This window comes from Podarcis raffonei, chromosome 2, assembly GCF_027172205.1.
Source record: "Podarcis raffonei isolate rPodRaf1 chromosome 2, rPodRaf1.pri, whole genome shotgun sequence".
Taxonomy (NCBI): domain Eukaryota; kingdom Metazoa; phylum Chordata; class Lepidosauria; order Squamata; family Lacertidae; genus Podarcis; species Podarcis raffonei.
In genome coordinates this window covers 58,636,514-58,653,838 of record NC_070603.1, presented here as the reverse complement: position 1 = coordinate 58,653,838, position 17,325 = coordinate 58,636,514, and the positions used below count along the sequence as shown (strand labels likewise).

General features: G+C 44.9%; 1 protein-coding gene across 12 annotated transcripts in view; it reads right to left on the bottom strand.

Moving 5' to 3' along the window:
• TCF7 (transcription factor 7) overlaps positions 1-17,325 on the bottom strand; it is a 117,179-nt gene that overhangs the window by 13,287 nt on the left and 86,567 nt on the right. For 5 of the 12 annotated variants that reach the window (XM_053376800.1, XM_053376799.1, XM_053376795.1 and 2 more), the window contains exons 6-10: positions 17,058-17,144; positions 13,777-13,887; positions 12,977-13,139; positions 10,720-10,827; positions 2,460-2,552 (exon numbers count right to left, since the gene is read on the bottom strand). In XM_053376800.1, coding sequence (XP_053232775.1) covers positions 2,460-2,552; positions 10,720-10,827; positions 12,977-13,139; positions 13,777-13,887; positions 17,058-17,144 — 562 coding nt within the window. The remainder of the gene's footprint in view (positions 1-2,459; positions 2,553-10,719; positions 10,828-12,976; positions 13,140-13,776; positions 13,888-17,057; positions 17,145-17,325) is intronic. The other 7 variants (XM_053376803.1, XM_053376804.1, XM_053376797.1 and 4 more) reach the window with 3 other exon arrangements.

Genomic DNA, 17,325 nt, shown 5'->3' with positions numbered 1-17,325 from the left:
AATCAAACCAGATTGTCTTTCCTTACACTCCTCTCCATATAGTATTGATTTTGCTTGCATTGGGAGACCTACATTATTACGCAGCTGCCCAACACTACAATTAAAACATAATGCTGGTGGCAGTTACTGTCTTACAAGCTCTGTGCCAGTGTCGGCTGTAAGATGGAAACATGTTTTAAATCCATGTGTATGGTTTTGAGAAACTGTCTCGAGTCGCCACATACAGTTTTTGGACTGCCTCTCCAATGCTGAAAATCCATTCCAACATTCTAAGACAGCTAGTGGTGGTATCCTTATGGACATTTCCCATTGGAATGGCCGTGGGGTTTTGCATATCTGAATGCTTCTCTACATCAAATGTTGCAGCACATGGAAAGCTAGCATGACAAGGAACAAGGTTCTAGCCAAGTGTTCTCTCTGATGTACAAGCTTTCTACTTGCATTTGATTTTTGATGTGCTCCTCCACTGGCCTTGAGTTCTAAAGACGGCACGGCACATTATGCTCTAACCTGAAAGCCCAACTGCTGCTGCTTCTGTGCAAACCGGGCTAGAGGGCACCATTTGCAATAGAGGAGCTTTGGGCAGGAGAAGAGCACTTCACTCTTCCCTTCCTTCAGCTGCCCCTTAGCTGCATCTGCTTTCTCCCATTTCCAGGCTCAGGACACACGTTTGTAGCAGAAACACCGGACGGGGTAAAAGCAGCTTGCTGAGTTGCAGAGGAAAACAGACTAGTGGAAAGTTAAAACACCTTCCTCCTTCCAGAGCTTCTCTGTTGCAAATTGCGCCCCTCATTCTTTGTACAGGAGAAGCGGAAGATAAAAAGCCAAGTCAGAGCTTGATGTCCTGCACCAAATAACAGGCATAAGGAGGCCTTGACTGTTGGCTGCAGTCAAGGAAGACGGCGCATCGAGCTGTTTCTCCTGTGGGAACATAGGAAGCTGCCTTATACAGTACTGAATCAGACTGTCTGCACTGACTTGGCAGCTCTGCAGGGTTTGAGACAGGTGGTCTCTCCCAGCCCTACCTAGAGTTGCCAGGGATTGAATCTGGGACACCCTGCATTCAAAGAAGATGCTCTGCCACTGAGCCACGATCCTTCCCCTAAGAAAAGCTCAGGTCCTCCTGCCACCAGTCACCAAGAAGAACCAAAAGCCAGATTTCTAGCTGCTTTACCAACTGCTTCCACCAGAAAGCATCAACTACCAGTAGGCGAGAGGGGAACCAGAACCAGACTCTCCCATTAGCCTTTTGGATTAACACAACAATTGCTCTGTTTACTATTGCTCTCCCTGGGGGTAGGGTGGGCTACAAAACATGCATGACTCTGACAGCCTGAATAAGTTACTAGGATGGGGGAAGGCAGAAGTCCTATGGATAGACTTCTGGAGAGTCCCTTCAGGCTTCCTCTTTTTCAGTTTCGCTGAGGCAAAAAGCCAAGGTGGCTTATCCATGTACACCCCGCGTGGGAATGGAATTCAGTTAAGGAAGGGGGTTAGAATGCATGGGCTGTCACCTTAGCGCACAAGCTGACTAGCAAAAGCCACAGGTAAGACAAAATCCTGGCATGGACAGTAGTATCTTAAGAGAGGCAATATGTATGTGCAAGACACACAAACCTTCACAACCCATGATCATTACCAGATGCTGGGGACAAGCAAAGGGATGGGCACCAACTTCATGCCTTGCTTGTGGGTTTCCTGGAGGGCTCTGCCTGGCCACTGCTGGAAACTAAGATGCTGGACCAGATGGACCTTTGTTGGTTGGATCCAGAAAGAGCAACCCCATTGTTATTAAAAAATATATTCATGCAATGACACCTCAAATCAGTAGAGTCTGCATTATTTCCTTGTGGGATGCAAACAATCCATCCTTTGTCTACTTTGCTGCATCCAATTCAAATTTAAATAAAATAATGTCCGCAGCATTTGCAGCTCAGAAGGCTGATTGTGTTCAAAATGAAATTGCCACTCCAAAAATAAAAATAAAAAAAATCTTGATGGTCACCTTTGACCACGTGCAAAGCCAATACGTTCCAGGTCATGGATGCATTGTTTTTACTGCTTTTAAAGGAAAGCCACACTGTCCAACCTGCAAACCCTCAATTTATTCTGTTCTGTGCAAGCGTTTTCCCGAAACCAATGCTCCCAAGGGCAATGGTTTGTTTTTGAAGCTGATCAGACATTAACGACCTATTTGCCTAAAAAAAGGAAAGTGCTGTCATGAAGCGTCCACTCGCTTCACTGATGCACGAGCTCGCCACAAGCACACATAGCCCACTGATTGTTTCCCTTCAACTCAACAAATTCCACAGCCAATGAGCAATTCTATGGCCATGGAAAAGCTCAGGGCTCCTGGAATTCTGCAGCCAACGCTGGGTTAGGTGGATGCATGAGTGGCAGATGGTTACAGACTCTCACTGCCGTAATGCAGAAGGACATTCGCTGCAGAATTCGCTTACCCTTGCCGCAGAAACCGGCCCCGAGGTGCTGCTGAATTCCAGGGGCCCTGAGTTAAACTTTGTGTGATCACGGGACGAAGAGCCTGAAGAAGACTGAAGAGCAAGGGGGAAAGCGTTAAAAGAGCAGCTGCGGGGAGCACTGAAACAATGCACCAAATACGTACACAAAGCACATCAGGAAGCAGATAGAAAAACAACCTAGCAGAGAGCCTATACAGAGAACAGCACCCCAACCTGGCTAATTAAAACAAGGCATTTGTGCAGCTGAAAAGGAACCTTGGAAACTATAAGCGCCTCGAGTCACAAAATGGCAGATGAATTTTGAAGGCCTTGGAGGGAGGAAGAAGACATACATTTATTTTCTTTTTTTAACCATTGGGTATTTACTATTTTGGGCCATATCTCTTGTAAAAAATAGTAACAGTACTGTGGGTTTACAGACAGAATAGTTGTAGCCAGCCAGCAGGTCATCCCTGCTTAGTCTTCACACACCATGAAGCGCCTCTTGAAAATCCTGCAGATACTTAGGGGGGGCCAAAACACACACCAAACCTCAAGTGGGCCACATCCAACGGTGCATTTCTGGAAAGGGCTTTTGATCCAGCAGAAGCTTTTGCTAATGGAAAAGTAGAATTTTTGCTGCTTTCCCCTGCAGCCTCCTCAATGTCACTCCCTGCCCCCATTCTAGAAGGAGGTGAAGGAGGCTCATCCACACTCCCACTTGTCCCATGCCTAGAAAGCACAGGTTAGAGCAGTTTCCCCCTTGCCCCACTCCTTTCCCAGAGGGAAACCTGCTCTTTATATTTAAATTGGATCGAGTGTGGCCATGCACAGCTGCAGTTCATGTGCAGGATTTCCCTGTGGATTGTGAATCCATGTTGATTCCCCCACCCTCTGCTGTGCTTGGCACATTTTCCATCAGGTTGTTTCATCTCCAGAAGACTTGGAAAGTCTTCTGCTGACTAACCCTTTTAGTGAACATCACTTTTTAATAACATATAGAAAGAGTACTGGGAAATGATGCCCTTATATTTGTTCTTAATAAAACATTTTGGGACTTTAATATTTCTTTACTTAAAAACAAACAAACAAAACACAAAGCAGCAGCCTAACAGAAATGTCTTCAAATAAGATGCGTCAATGGAGAGCTATTAGGTAAGGGTATTAGAAAAGTAGCCATAGCAACACAAGAGCAAGAGACCATGCATTAATTAAGGAAGCCTTTTTGCAAAAGACTTAAGACATCTACGCTGGCGTTTTCAGTGAGCGGAATCCAACGTCGCATGAATAGGTGTCTGCTGATGCCGCTGAACTTTGTCTTCCTTTCTTCCCCCCTGCAGCCCCCTATGAACCCTCAAAATCTGGCTGGAACATCCCCATGGGGTACAGAACCAATTTGAGGGTGTGTAGAGGGCTGCAGGGGGAAGGAAATGAAGGTGAAGTCTCATCACACATGCAGAAATCTGTTCAACATGCACATGGACAGAGTTAGATGCAACCCCGTTATTTCACCCCTATGTCAAGGGGTGCCAACTTGAATAAAACACATGGGAAGAACAGGTAAGTGTTTGCCTTTGACCGATTAATATTCTACAGCCTTTAAAATGTGCCTGTGGGAAGTGGGGGTTAATATTTTGCTGTTTTGTTTTACTTATTTACTTGCTTTTTATCCTGTATTTTATTCTGTGAACTGCCCTGAGATCTTATGATGAAAGGCAGTATATAAATCAAATCAATCAATCAATCAATCAATCAATCAATCAATCACATGATGCAGTGCACGCACACTACTTGAATGGCAATGTCCATCAACTTTGGGGCAAATAGTTGGCTCCTTTGCACGTATCTGTTGTTTTCCTCAGCAATTATTAAAGAAACGCCACTCAGTCCTTTCATTGGTTCATTCACTGAATATGTGTCATCCTTTGCTTTCTCATGAGTTGCCATCACAAGCTTCGTGAACAAAACTGGCTTGGGAGTCATGGCTGCTGGTGGGGTTGCTGTTTTAGACCTGCAAATGTTTAAATACAACTCCTTGTACTCTGCGTAAAGGTAGAAAAGCTCCTAAGTGTGGGAGTGAATTTCATTTCCTGCCTGCCAAGTCATATGACAGCAAGCTGACCTAAATTCTTCCTTCTCCTCCTCCCTTCAGGGATAGAGCTTAACAGTCAGTGTGGGCAGGGTGGCAGAGAGATTCCCAAAGCAGCTGCTTCCTAGCTTCCAGCATATCACAACTAGGCCTAGTCTACTCCTAAGCCTTCCCATGGACTGTTCATTTGACAGGGGAGGGAAACATGCAGTGCCCAGAAGTCAGGCAGTCACTTTCACGAACTGACTTCCTTCTATTCAGCCAGCCCACATCACTGGTCTTGTTGCTCCGAGGCAGAACACTCAGTCCTTCCAGGTTAAATACTGTAACTCGGGGTCCCCCAACCTTGTTATGGCTGTGGATTCTCCAATATATGTTTGAGAAATTGCCAGGGGTGCCATTGCAAAACGGGCATTCGCTGATGTTTTGCCGCTGCAACAAAGCAGCTCTCCAAAGCCACAGAAGATAAAGTGGCAAATCTCAGCAACAAAGCAACTTGCTCAAGAAACCTGAGTACAAGGTGGCATGCATACAGGGGAGTAAATTCCATTGAATTTTGTCCCCTTTGCCCCACATTTCACTCTGTAGTCTTTCCCAACTCTGCTAGCTGAGAAGCTTCAACTGAACATATCTAGAGTCGGACCTGAAAGTTCTCCCATGCAAAAATTCTTGCATGTGGCCACTTGACCTATGGGCCCCGCCAGATATCCTTTTAATTGCACATTCATGTTGGGGTGGCCATACGCAAACGTCTGCAAAAGTTCTGGGGGAGTAATATTATGTTGGAAGCCACACAGAGTAGCTCAGGCAACCCAGTCAGATGGATGGGGTATAAAAAATTAACAACAACAACAGTAATGATGCTTCATTTTCAATCAGTGCATATCCTGTAACTTCCTGCTGAAATCAAATAACTTTCCATAGCATGAATATTCTAGGTTTCTTTTTCTTATCCCACTTTTGCTGCAGTGTATACGGTCCCTTCCAGACAGCAATAATGGGATGGAATTGCAGAACAAGGAAAGCATAATAAATCTACTGTAATCAACACATAGAATAATATACCCGAAATATAACACCAGTCTAGAGGATCTCTTTGATCACCTCTCCTCTTATCCCTGGGATGAGGATTTGGGATCCCAAGCAATACACCATTACTTCATGGGCATTTTAAGGGGAACACTTAAAGGGTAATATGTTGGCCAAACTAGATGATACAAGGTAGATGTGTAAACAGTCTCTCAAAAATGAAAAGCAAACAGGTGAAGCTGAGCAGAGGGCCATCTATTACCTGCAAACAGGCTCCCTCCAGTGGCAAAAAAATAAAAACAACAGAGAATGGGGCCAGGTTGTTGCCCAACGCTTACTCTCTGCCAGTTCCCAGAGCAGGCTATTTATAAATTAATCTAAATAGGGAATGGTGAAAAAGTCGAAAGGAAACATCTTAGAAGAAAACCATCTGGCTAAAACACTTGAGGAAACGATATGCAAAATCCTCATTTTACATTTAGCTGGATGATTCCAGGCTAAGCTAGTTGCATATCTGCATGGAGGAAAAGATTTGAGTTCAGAAATTTTGGGGGACCCTGAGCAGATCTCTGGATGATTTGCAATCGCTGGAGCAAGGATTTCTGACTCTCAATTATTTAACAGCAACCTGACTTTTGCCACCTAAATCCGGCTGCTGAAGTAAAGGAAGCTAACCATGTGGGTGGACTTCTGCGTAAAAGGGAATGTGAACCTGGTTCAGTTCTGGCACTGAAAACAAATTCCTAGGCTCAGAAAGTGCTCAGTACCCTGTTCTTTAAGGCTAACTATATGTTTCTTGCACAGTAGCCACCAAGCACCAGAGATCTTCCTACTCTTGCTCTAGGCTCACATGCTGCGAAACTACCACCCATGTTGGCATGCACCTGATAGGAAGAGAATGATGCACAGGAGCCAAAGGGCCATAGCTCCGTGGTAGAGCATCTGCTTGCATGCAGGTCTCTGGTTTGATTCCCAGCACCTCCAGGTAGACCTTGGAGAGACCCCTCCTCGCCTGTTGGTGTAGGCAATACTGAGCAAGATGGACCAGTGGTCTGACTCGGAATAAGACAGCTGCCTATGTAAATTTGGTGACATGCTGCGCTTGTGCAGGAAGTTGGGATATAGAGCTACCTGACAATGGAGCACAAACTGCATTTGCGGGGTGCTGAGTCTACAGGGAAGATGCATGCAGACAGCCCTGCCCAGCCAACTACAGGCTTTTAAACACTGCAGCTGCACTCTGGGGTGGAAAAGCAGCTCACAGAGTTGGCACATAATAATAATAATATGATTTATTTATACCCCATCCATCTGGCTAGGCCTCCTCAGCCACTCTGGGCAGCTCCCAACAGAATATTATTATTAGTAATAATAAAAAGTGGTAAAACATCAAACATTAAAAACTTCCCTAAATGTATACAGGGCTCATTGATGGGCACATGCCCCATAATTGCATGTTCATGTGCATTGACAAGTTACGAGGAGGGTGTGGGAAGCCCTTTCTTAAAAAATTTAAAATTTCAATGCTGCCAACCAGGCATGCATCAACGAAAAGAACTTGGATGAACCTCTTTTAATGAGATATAAGCTCTCACATATGGTGGTTTTTTTGGGGGGTGGGACAGACAGGAAGTACAGTTGAACTGCAACTTCCTTTCCCAATTGTCTCTCAAATTTAAAGCAAAGAAGTGTTGGCCTGGCAGGACCACTAGAAACAGGTACAGACAGAGTGCTGTAGTGGTTAGAATGCTGAGTCTATGACCCGAGAGACCAGGGTTCAAATCTCTATCTTCTGCCACTAAACTCACTGGGTGTGAACTTAGGCCAGTGGCCAACTCCCAGCCCAAACTACCTCAAAGGGTTGTTGTGAGGGTAATATGGAAACGGAGAGCCACGTATACACCACTTTGAATTCCTTGGAGGAGAGGTGGGATACAAATTTGATAAATGTATGATAGAATCAATGAACTGTAGAGTTCAAAGAAGCTTGGATGATGCTGGGTTCACTCAGACAGCCTCCTAAACCCCCAAGATCTTTGGCACACATTTCAGAAAGGGAAGGGAACTATCAAATTTGAAGTATTTGCTTCAGTTCAGCTATCAGCCGACATTTGGGCAGTATTTGCCTTCTTTAAATCCTGGGCTTTTGTCACCTTCCTTGGATGGGATCAGAAGAGGCAATGGAAGCAAACAGGACCTAGCAATGTGAACCTGGCAAATGCAAAATGCAGAGTCAGCATGAGCCAAAAGCAAACGCGGAACATGATGTTGGGGCAAGTCGTGAACAAGATGGATTGAGCAATATTAATCTCTCGCCTGGTAAGTGTATGATCATGTCAAACAAAAGTTAAGTATGACATATCACCCAAGAGAGAATACATGTTTATTTGCATTGATATAATTAAGAGCTCTAAGACAAATATGGGTGTGGTTATTATTATTAGCTGCGAGTCTCTTCTCTCTGTGCATTTTAATTTCTCTTGAGGGCCTTTTTTCTGATGACCATAAATCTAGTGCAAGCTCATATAAATTAAAAAGAAACCACTGCTTATTACCTCACAGCTTTCCTGCCTATTTCGCACTGTGAGCACCTGGAGACAGACAGTAGGAAAGTGGGTATTACCATGAACTTCTAAACAGGGAGTGCAAACCCTCAAACTAAAGTGTCTCCACAGTGTAAACAGATAAATTACTAGTTATGAAACAGACCCTTAATATGCTAAGTTTCAATCAAACAAGAAACTGAATATATTGGAGTCACACCTCATTAGCAGTTGTTGCATTTTGATTCCTTTGGCCAGCTCCAGATGTTGGACATTTGCCGGGGGCTCAAGCCCAACATGGAGGTGACCACTGCCCAGACAGTACTACCTTTCCCACTTTGCAAAGAGTATCCAAAAAGATCCGATGCAGCATTAAGAGAATTCTCAGTTTTTATGTGCTGCCTCTTCAGGGTTAAGGCGGCTTACTGATGGCTGCATGGCTCAGGGCCCTCATATCCTGAAACCAACACTATTTAATATGATGATAATAATAAAAACAATATTTTTCCACTACTATCTTGCCTACTACAATTTAAAGAAGGGCAAAAAGGGGAGGGGGAGAAAGAGATCAGAGATTAAAAGTTTAGGAGAAATATGTTTTTGGATGTTGTGTTTAGCTAGCAAGGAGGGAGGCATACAGAGCACAAGGGCCTCTGAGACCCATAGAAAGAGGGGAATCAAAGAAGTAGAAGAAAATAAGAGTTTGGACTTGATATCCCGCCTTTCACTCTCCTTAAGGAGTCTCAAAGCGGCTAACATTCTCCTTTCCCTTCCTCCCCCACAACAAACACTCTGTGAGGTGAGTGGGGCTGAGAGACTTCAGAGAAGTGTGACTAGCCCAAGGTCACCCAGCAGCCGCATGTGGAGGAGCGGGGAATCAAACCCGGTTCACCAGATTACGAGTCTACCGCTCTAAGCACTACACCACACAGGCGCAGGAAAGACAGAGGCAGAAGCACTAACACAGGGTTGGGGAAGCTGAGGCCCTCTGGATATGGTTGGACTCCCAACTCCCATCTGCCACCAGGCATTCTTATTTCTTCCTTTCCAATATATATTTTTATTTTGTTTTTTATTTATTTATTAAATTTATATACTGCCCTTCATCCAAATATCACAGGGCAGTTTACATATATAATCACTTTAGCCACCCAAACTAACAGGGAGCAAACACAGATACCCACAACCACTCTCTATGTAGATATTAATATCAGGTATACGTAACTTTATCTGGATTGCACTCTGCTACATCTGGGCTAAAAAGAGCTGTTGAATAACAGCTACAGCATGACAATGTTCAATCTGCTGGAAATATTGTGATGTATTATAGTTCATTAAATTAACCCCCTAAACCCAGTAGTTTCAGAAGAGTTTACTGCAGGGACCCTCCAGCAGTGACAGAACTACATTTTGGGGGCCCTGAACCTTGAACTGTCATGGGGGCCCCTTTGCCACCAGCAACAAGGTCTGAGTAAGTCCTGTTATCGTCTTCAATGGGATTGTTCCGTGACAGATCACCACACCTTTATAACACCTGTGCTACCGACTCTCTAACTTTGGGATTGTTGAAATACTGACAATAAAATAACAATTTGAGTCACGCCACTCAAATTGGGTCTACTAGACCCAAAGATCAATGTGGACTCAAGTTGCTTCTGGGCTCCCTCCAGGATTAGGGCCCTGGAGCCTAAGCTTCATTAGTTTCATAGTAGATCCACTCCTGCCCTCCAGTTAAATTTGTATCTCTGTTGGTTCCTTTGAACACCTGGGTGCTAGTCCGGGAAACAGTGTGGTGACCTCCTTGAGATCGGTAGGGGTTTTCCCCAACTCTTTTTTTTCTAACTGAAGTGCCTAGATCTTGGTGTTTGTGTACATCAAAAGCAGTTTGCCACGGTGTGTGGGAAGCTGATGTTAAGGTAGGGGAGAAAAGCCAGCAGCCCCACCAAGCATTCAGAAGCCTAAAAGTGAAAACCTCTCAGCATTGTTGGCTGCCTTGCGTCTAATGTCAACCTGACCATCTATCTATATATATGTCCCTGTGATCTAACCCTTTGGGAATTGCTTCTCTGAATTTGTGTCATCTGCACACTATCTGTGAGAAAAATTGCTGTAAACCATTATCTGCAAAAGAAGTCCTCTTCAGGGATTTGACCTGGAGCCCTGTGGGCTAAAGTGGGTGTGGTGGGAGTGGCACATGGCTTCTCCCCCCCTTCCAAATCTGACCTTCACTTGCATACTGCGAAAGTCTGAAGGTTTCTTTAAAAAAACAACAACAGCAACACACGAGTGCATTTGGGTGCATAAGCTTACAAGCTTCTCTGATACTGGAAATCCTGAGAAGGCATTTGCCCAAGCACACTTGCAAAGCTCCTTTCAGACCTCCATCCCAAACAAGTGAAGGTCAGGCATGGAGGGGCTGTGCGTGACGCCCATGCTCCCAGTTCCCCATCCCACTTTTGCGATGCTCGTGCCCCCTTCCCACTTCAGCCTCTCCCATGCCCAGGCTGAATGTCTGGAAAGGGACACAGTTTGAAAGGCAACATCAAAACTTCATGGACATATGATTCTCACGAGGCCACCAGAGACCCAGAGTACTCACATAGTTATCTCTTGCAGACCAGCCAGGGTAGAGCTGCATGTGGAGCTGCCTTTCCTTGCGGGCCAGTTCATAGTACTTGGCTTGTTCCTCCCGTGACAGCGCGTGCCACTGAAACAGAAGCCACAGAAAGCCGTGAGACACCAAGAGACACCACCCCTCTGATCAGAAAAGAGCAAATGCTAAGACTGGATACCAGACATCAGGTTTGGGGAACCTTTGACCCTGCAGATGTTGCTGAACTGCACCTCCCATCAGCTCCAATGGCTAGGGATGATGGGAGGTGTGGCTAGCAGCACCTGGAGGGCCATATGGAAAAGTTTCCACATATGGAAACAGTGCTGAGGCAGCTCACAACCACTTCTGAGAGGACCAGCAATACCACCCTGAATCGGAAAACAGAAAGTTTCTGGAATTTTGGAAGGCAAGGGAATAATTTAATGAAGTTTCCATTGGTATCAATGGGAAATCGTTAATGTTTGTAGCCATACCAAGTGGTGGTGGTGATGGTAGTGGAGATTTTCAGGTGGGTTGCAGCTGGGGAGAGTAGATAAAGCTCTCCTCCCTATGCACTGCAGACAATTACCTGCCCCACCCCCAGAACCTGTAATCAACTAAAGAAATGCTAGATGCTGAGGTGCCTGCTACATATTAAGCAAAGACTTAGTTTGGTCCTTATACATCATTACTCCAGTCACTGTAATGTAGTTGCACACTGCTCTCTGTTTTTATTCAAATAGACCGCTGTGTGCAGGGAGCAGGAAGCCTTTGCCATATAACCAGAAAGCAACAGTCTCTTATTTCTAGACATGAACAGTGAAGCATTTTGACTGCTCAAGTAAGACAAAACTGTTTTGGGAAAATGGAGAAGCCCACATTGGACTAAACAACCATTTATTTTCGTGGGTTTTCTCCTCCTTTGGCTTCTACAAAACAAACAAAAGTACAGGAAAAACTAGGTCTTTACTTACAAAATTTAAAATCAGAGTTATAATGTAGAGTTCTTGGGATTAAATTTAAAGTTGTGTGGCTCAGTGGTTTGTGCTCACAGAAACAAGGGAAAGTTGTATGCCAAGGTTAACGGGGGAGAGGAGTCCAGTAAATCCACTGATCATGAACTTGGGGAACCCAGAGTCAAATCCTTGCTCAACTATAGACTCACTGAGTGGTCCACTGGTAGGTCCCAAGGCCTCACTCAAAAGTTCCCCACTTACACAGTGAAAATAATTGGGACTCGCCTCACACAGTTTTGCAGACGCGTGCTTTGTGAAGTGAAAAGCACTTTACATGTTAGAAGTGATCCAGAAACAATTCCGGAGTCTTAGCTGAAAACATATTGCTGCAACTTAAATTTCCTGACAACATAGCAGCCTTGGAAAACCCCAATAATAAAATAAATTATGCTCAGTGATGTGAGGAGTGGCATGCAGTCTGACACAGGTGGCAGCAGGCTGGCAAAAGACAATAAAACACAAAGCAAGGTGTTGAAGGCTTTCCTTGGCAGTTCCTACAGCAACGTAAGGTTCCTTGAGACAATCTATGAAATTCATTATAGTGGATCTTGGAAGCCCACATAAATGCGCTCAGTGGAAGACATTTAGGCTATATAGGGAGGAGGTGGAGTAAAAGCATGGAGTCCTTGGCTCCCTAAGTTTCTGCTGACCCTTTCAGATTCTGCTGCAAGTCTGTAATACAGTATGCCAGGCCACTACAACTAAGAGAGTGGTTTCAAAACCATTAATGAGTATCCTAAAGAAAAGAAATACCCTGCATGGGCCACAATCATCAGTCCCAGCTTCACTCGAGAGGACACCCACACACCCCATTAACCTCCTTGGTAAGCATGGTTACCCTAATAGCAGCAAAGCAGCCCATCCACAGTGCTGTGGGAACCTCCAGCTAATTCAGCTTGCAAATGGCCATTTGGAAATCTACACCACCAAGCGTGAAAGGCCAGCCATGTTCCACCATCTTTACCAACCCAGTGGAGTTGGGTCTGCATTTGCTCTTCAGGAGGCTGGATGAAGCCTGTGCTCAGATCCTGCTTGTAGGCTTCCCACAGACATCAGGTTGGGTGCTGTGAGAACAATATGGTGGACTAGATAGGCCTGATCTTCTAGTCAAGGTTCTCTTCATGTTCTTAAACCATGGATCCAAAAAGCCCACGGCCTCTGGAAGTACTGAAGATGCATTTGCTAGCGCATATCCATGACGCCTCCCTAGTCATCAGAACACCCCCACCTCCTTTTTGTGCTCTTACCCGCCTTCCTAATATCTGATTGATGGCTGCACTTTCTTTCAAGGTGCACTCAGCAATGACTGTCCCCCGCATCTCTTTCATATACAGCATGAAAGCGTTCAGAGGCTTCTTGATGGTAGGCTTCTTGGCTTCCTTTTCTCTCTTTGGTTCTGGTTGTGATTTCCTTGCCGGAAACAGGAAAAAACAACAACCGGTTAGTAAAAAAGAACTGAGTGGTAACCGGAAATCTTGGCTGCTGGGAGAAGACTAAAATCCATGAGCCAAAACTTAGATTTAATTATATATATTAACAGTAAAATACAGACTCCAGCAATGGCCTAGTAGCTACCATTGGAGACACAACACTGGACTTTGTACAGTCCTGATTTGTCACAGACAGATATTACCTGTGATTTATTAAATGTGAGGCAAAACCCACTGCATTTACTGTTCCAATTTACAGAACTGTAAATGGTCTGCATCTGGGCTGGGGACCTCTGTGGTCCTGCAGGTGTTGTTGGACTCCAACTTCCATCAGCCCCAGCCCGCATTCTCAATGGTCAGGGATGATGGCACAGGAATCTAGAAACATTTGAAGGGCATCACTTTCCCCACCCTCATCGAAACAGGCCTTGGGGCAGGGGGAAGCAGAGTGGCTGAGAGAGGCATGAAATGTCATCCTCCTAGCTACCTTTTCCCCATTGGAAGTGGCACCATACCGGCTCTGCTTTGCCAAGGAGAAGCAGCTTCAAAAAGTTGCAAAATGGATGCAGAATTATATCATTCCAGCCTAAGCGTTCTCTCAAGACCTGGTCACTTACATGCTCCGGTCGTAATGGTCAAACTCTTGTTTCCCAGAGGGAGATGTGATACCCGGGTGCGGGATTCCTGTGGTGTGCATTCCAGAGCCGAGCATCAAGGGATGTGTGATCCTGTAACATAAAGCATGTTTGTGACTGCCTGGGCTTTTTAACAGATTACATACCTCCTGGGTTTCATACTGCAGTTGGACTCATGCTAATTAAATGAGAGAGAGAGAGGACCACCTTTAAGAATGCTCAGTAGACTGATATTAAAACGGAATGGTTGCATATTCAATGACAATTCCAAAAAACACACAGCAGTGGAAACATGGGTTTCTAAAAGCTTACGCAGCTGCAAAAGGTCTGTAGCATGGATCCTTAGTTATATTCTGTGGAGCTGCCACATTCTGGAACAGGGCCATTGAATTAAGACAGGCAACACTGGGACGTTTAGCAATGGCAATCCTACCTAATGATTTGTGTTTGGGAGACAGAGGTTTGCCCACTAGGTGGCACTCTTTGAATTTTTCCTTCTATATTCATAGCAAAAACTGAGCAGGAGCCCATTAACTGAGTACAATTTACATGTGAAGTAACTCTGACATCCATCTGCATTATCCTAGGTCATCCTGACATTCTGTAGTACTCATAGCAGTAGTAGCAGCAGTTATAGTAATAATAATTTATAATTTATACCCCACCCACCTGGCTGGGTTTCTGTAAGTGAAGCATTCTTCCTGAACTATAATAACACCCAAGAGTGCTGCATCGCAGCTCTTGACGAAGCTGATGGCAATGCCAAGCCTGACTTGGTATTTTCTCCTCATCAGGCCTGCAGTTAAATAGAGGCTACAAGACTTAATTTGGTGTGTGATTAAACTTAAAGAGCTGTACTTAACTGTTCTCAGCGCACACACCATTTTTTAGTTTCAAAGAGTGGGCATTTTGCACTGGCTTTTGGCTGCATATGTTTGGTTTGGGGCTGTCTTGCCCAAGTAACCCATGGTCCTAGTGACACTGTGAAGTGTGGCTAAGCCCATTTCAGGTTAGGCCGTGGGCAAAATTTTTATACCAACTGCTTTGCAAAAACAATATGGAATTAAGCCATTGGTCCTTCTAGCTCAGTATCATCAGCTCTGATTGGCCATGGCTCTCCAGGGTTTCAGGCAGGGTTCTCTCACAGCCATATCTGGAGATACCAATGATTGAAGCAGATGCCCTCTCACTAAGCCTCAGCCTAACAGTGTGATCTAGCACCTCACGTTGGATATTCAGATCTCACTTGTTGACACTGTATTGTTAGGGCTGTAACATAAACATTATGGCCGTCTCCAGGCCTCATTGCCTCCCTGGAGCAATTCTGAGCACAATGGGACCTGGGAGGGTAAAGCCAATGCTATCATTGCGATCATAACACAGCTACTTAAGATTAATAGTTTATACACCCTTCATCAGGCCTGTAAAATATTTTCAGCACTGGAGAATGATGCTGTCAGTTTACCAAGCTTCATGACTGAAGCTTGAGACAGCAGGATTGCCCATGGGAGACAACCAACTGTTCATTAGCTCTGTTGGCACAAAAAGAAATGATGCTTGATTTTAATCTACTGGCATGACTTGAAGCTTGATCATTATCTGCCGAGGTGTGTGTTCTTGTCTGCGAAACCTGTAAAGTGGGAATGGCGGTATGATGAAGAATGAAACTGTCAGGCAACCAAGGAGGTCTGCAGAGTCATTTATCTTAAATATTAAGATGCTTAGACTGGAGTAGTTGCCTCCGGCAGGCTGAAAATTAAGGTAATAACAATAATACTATCGTCCTCATCATAATCAAGTGCCTTTTCGACTACTGTTCCTAAAGCAAATCCCATGATGTCTTCATCAAGAGACGTACTGAGCACTCTCATTAAGACTACACAGAGTAGAAGCCAAAGCTAGAGAGATGCCCAGCCAAGTGGTCCGTCTCTCTCTCTCTCTCTCTCTCTCTCTCTCTCTCTCTCTCTCTCACACACACACACACACACACACACACACACTCCCCATAGGTTAAAGCTCATCCCTGTCGGACCTTCTCAAGACAGACAAGGAAGATGGAAGTTGGGTTCAGATCCTTCTAATGAATTCTTGAACAACTCACAACCAGCATCTGGATTGGTAGTGCAGATCTGGAGGGACAATGGGAAATTTGTGTTCCCTTGTGTAGGCAGGTCTAAGTTTTTTAAAGTGTTGCATGGGGGGCACTGCAGCACACAGTCCTGCCACCAAAAAAGGAACAGCCTGACAAAAGCAAATATTTGGTTTGTATCATGGTACACTGATGCTTCTAGTTTACTACCATCCTCAGCCATTGTAAATTGCCATACATTTCCAGGTTACCAAAGCCAGCAATCTTAAGCCAAGGGAGGGCTCTTGTCAGGGGCCATACAAGGAATTAACTGAACAAGGAGGACATTGCCAGGCATCTGCCTTGCACTCAAGTAGTGCATGTTGCATGGAGGAAAGCTGACAGTGGACTCAAGTAGTGGAGTGAGGTAGGAATGAGAACCTGACCTGATGGTTTGAATTTATCAGGTTCTCTGTCCCAAACAAGACCAATTTCTACTTTTGTTAGCTGAAGATGACGACCATTGCAGAGGTAGTAATAAGGGTGCCCATTATGTTCTGCAGTATTATGAAGTGACACCACAAGGGGAGCCTTATGTTGGAGACAGACAACAGCGTTGTTGGTTCTTTTGAGAGCTGAAAGCAAAAAGGGACACCACTGCTTGCAATGTGTGTGCTCATCCTTCTTACCAGGCCTGGTAAATAACTTTTGCAAAGTTTTGCATTGTTGTTGTTTATTAAAAAAAATCTGGGGAGGAAGAACTGTTTAACCACAGGCAACAATAGAACAAAAGAAATGTGTGCACACCATGAGAGGTGAAACCTTTCGTCAAAGCACTTACAGACTCTATTTTTTGTCTCCAGCCACATAAGACTAAGAGACATACTGACGTTTGAGGCTGCAGTGGTGGTGCTCACATGAAAACGGACTTTACAGCATCTTCATGAGGGTTCTCTCTCTCTACCCCCTACTATTGTTGACCAAAGCCAAAATTGTGTTACTCCTTTTTGAGAGCGTGCTAAGTTTGTGTGTTGTTTTAAAGGATTATTATTTTAAAAAGCCACCTGCCTAAAACAGGAGACTCCCTTCCCTGGTGCTGCCACCCAGAAGCCTCCCTAAGTGCTGCAAGCTTGAACGGCGTGGACTGCAAAAGAAGCAGAGTGATTTTGTCCTGACTTAGGCAGCTCATACTTACCTAGAGAAAGAAGCCCCAGCAGTGAGCGCCGACGTATAGGGCTGTCTAAATCCACATGACTGGAAAGGACAGACAGGCTGGCTCTGCCTGGGATCAGGAAGAAAGAGTCCATAAAGCATCTATATCGGTGCCACCTTTCCTGCATACCCTTTTCCCAACTGGACTCGTCACGGACTTGTATTTTTGGGAAAAGGAGAAGCCTCCTGTTGTACATTGGCTTCTGTCCTGATGGGGAGGTGAGGCGAGGTGAGCTTCAGCTGGAGGTGGG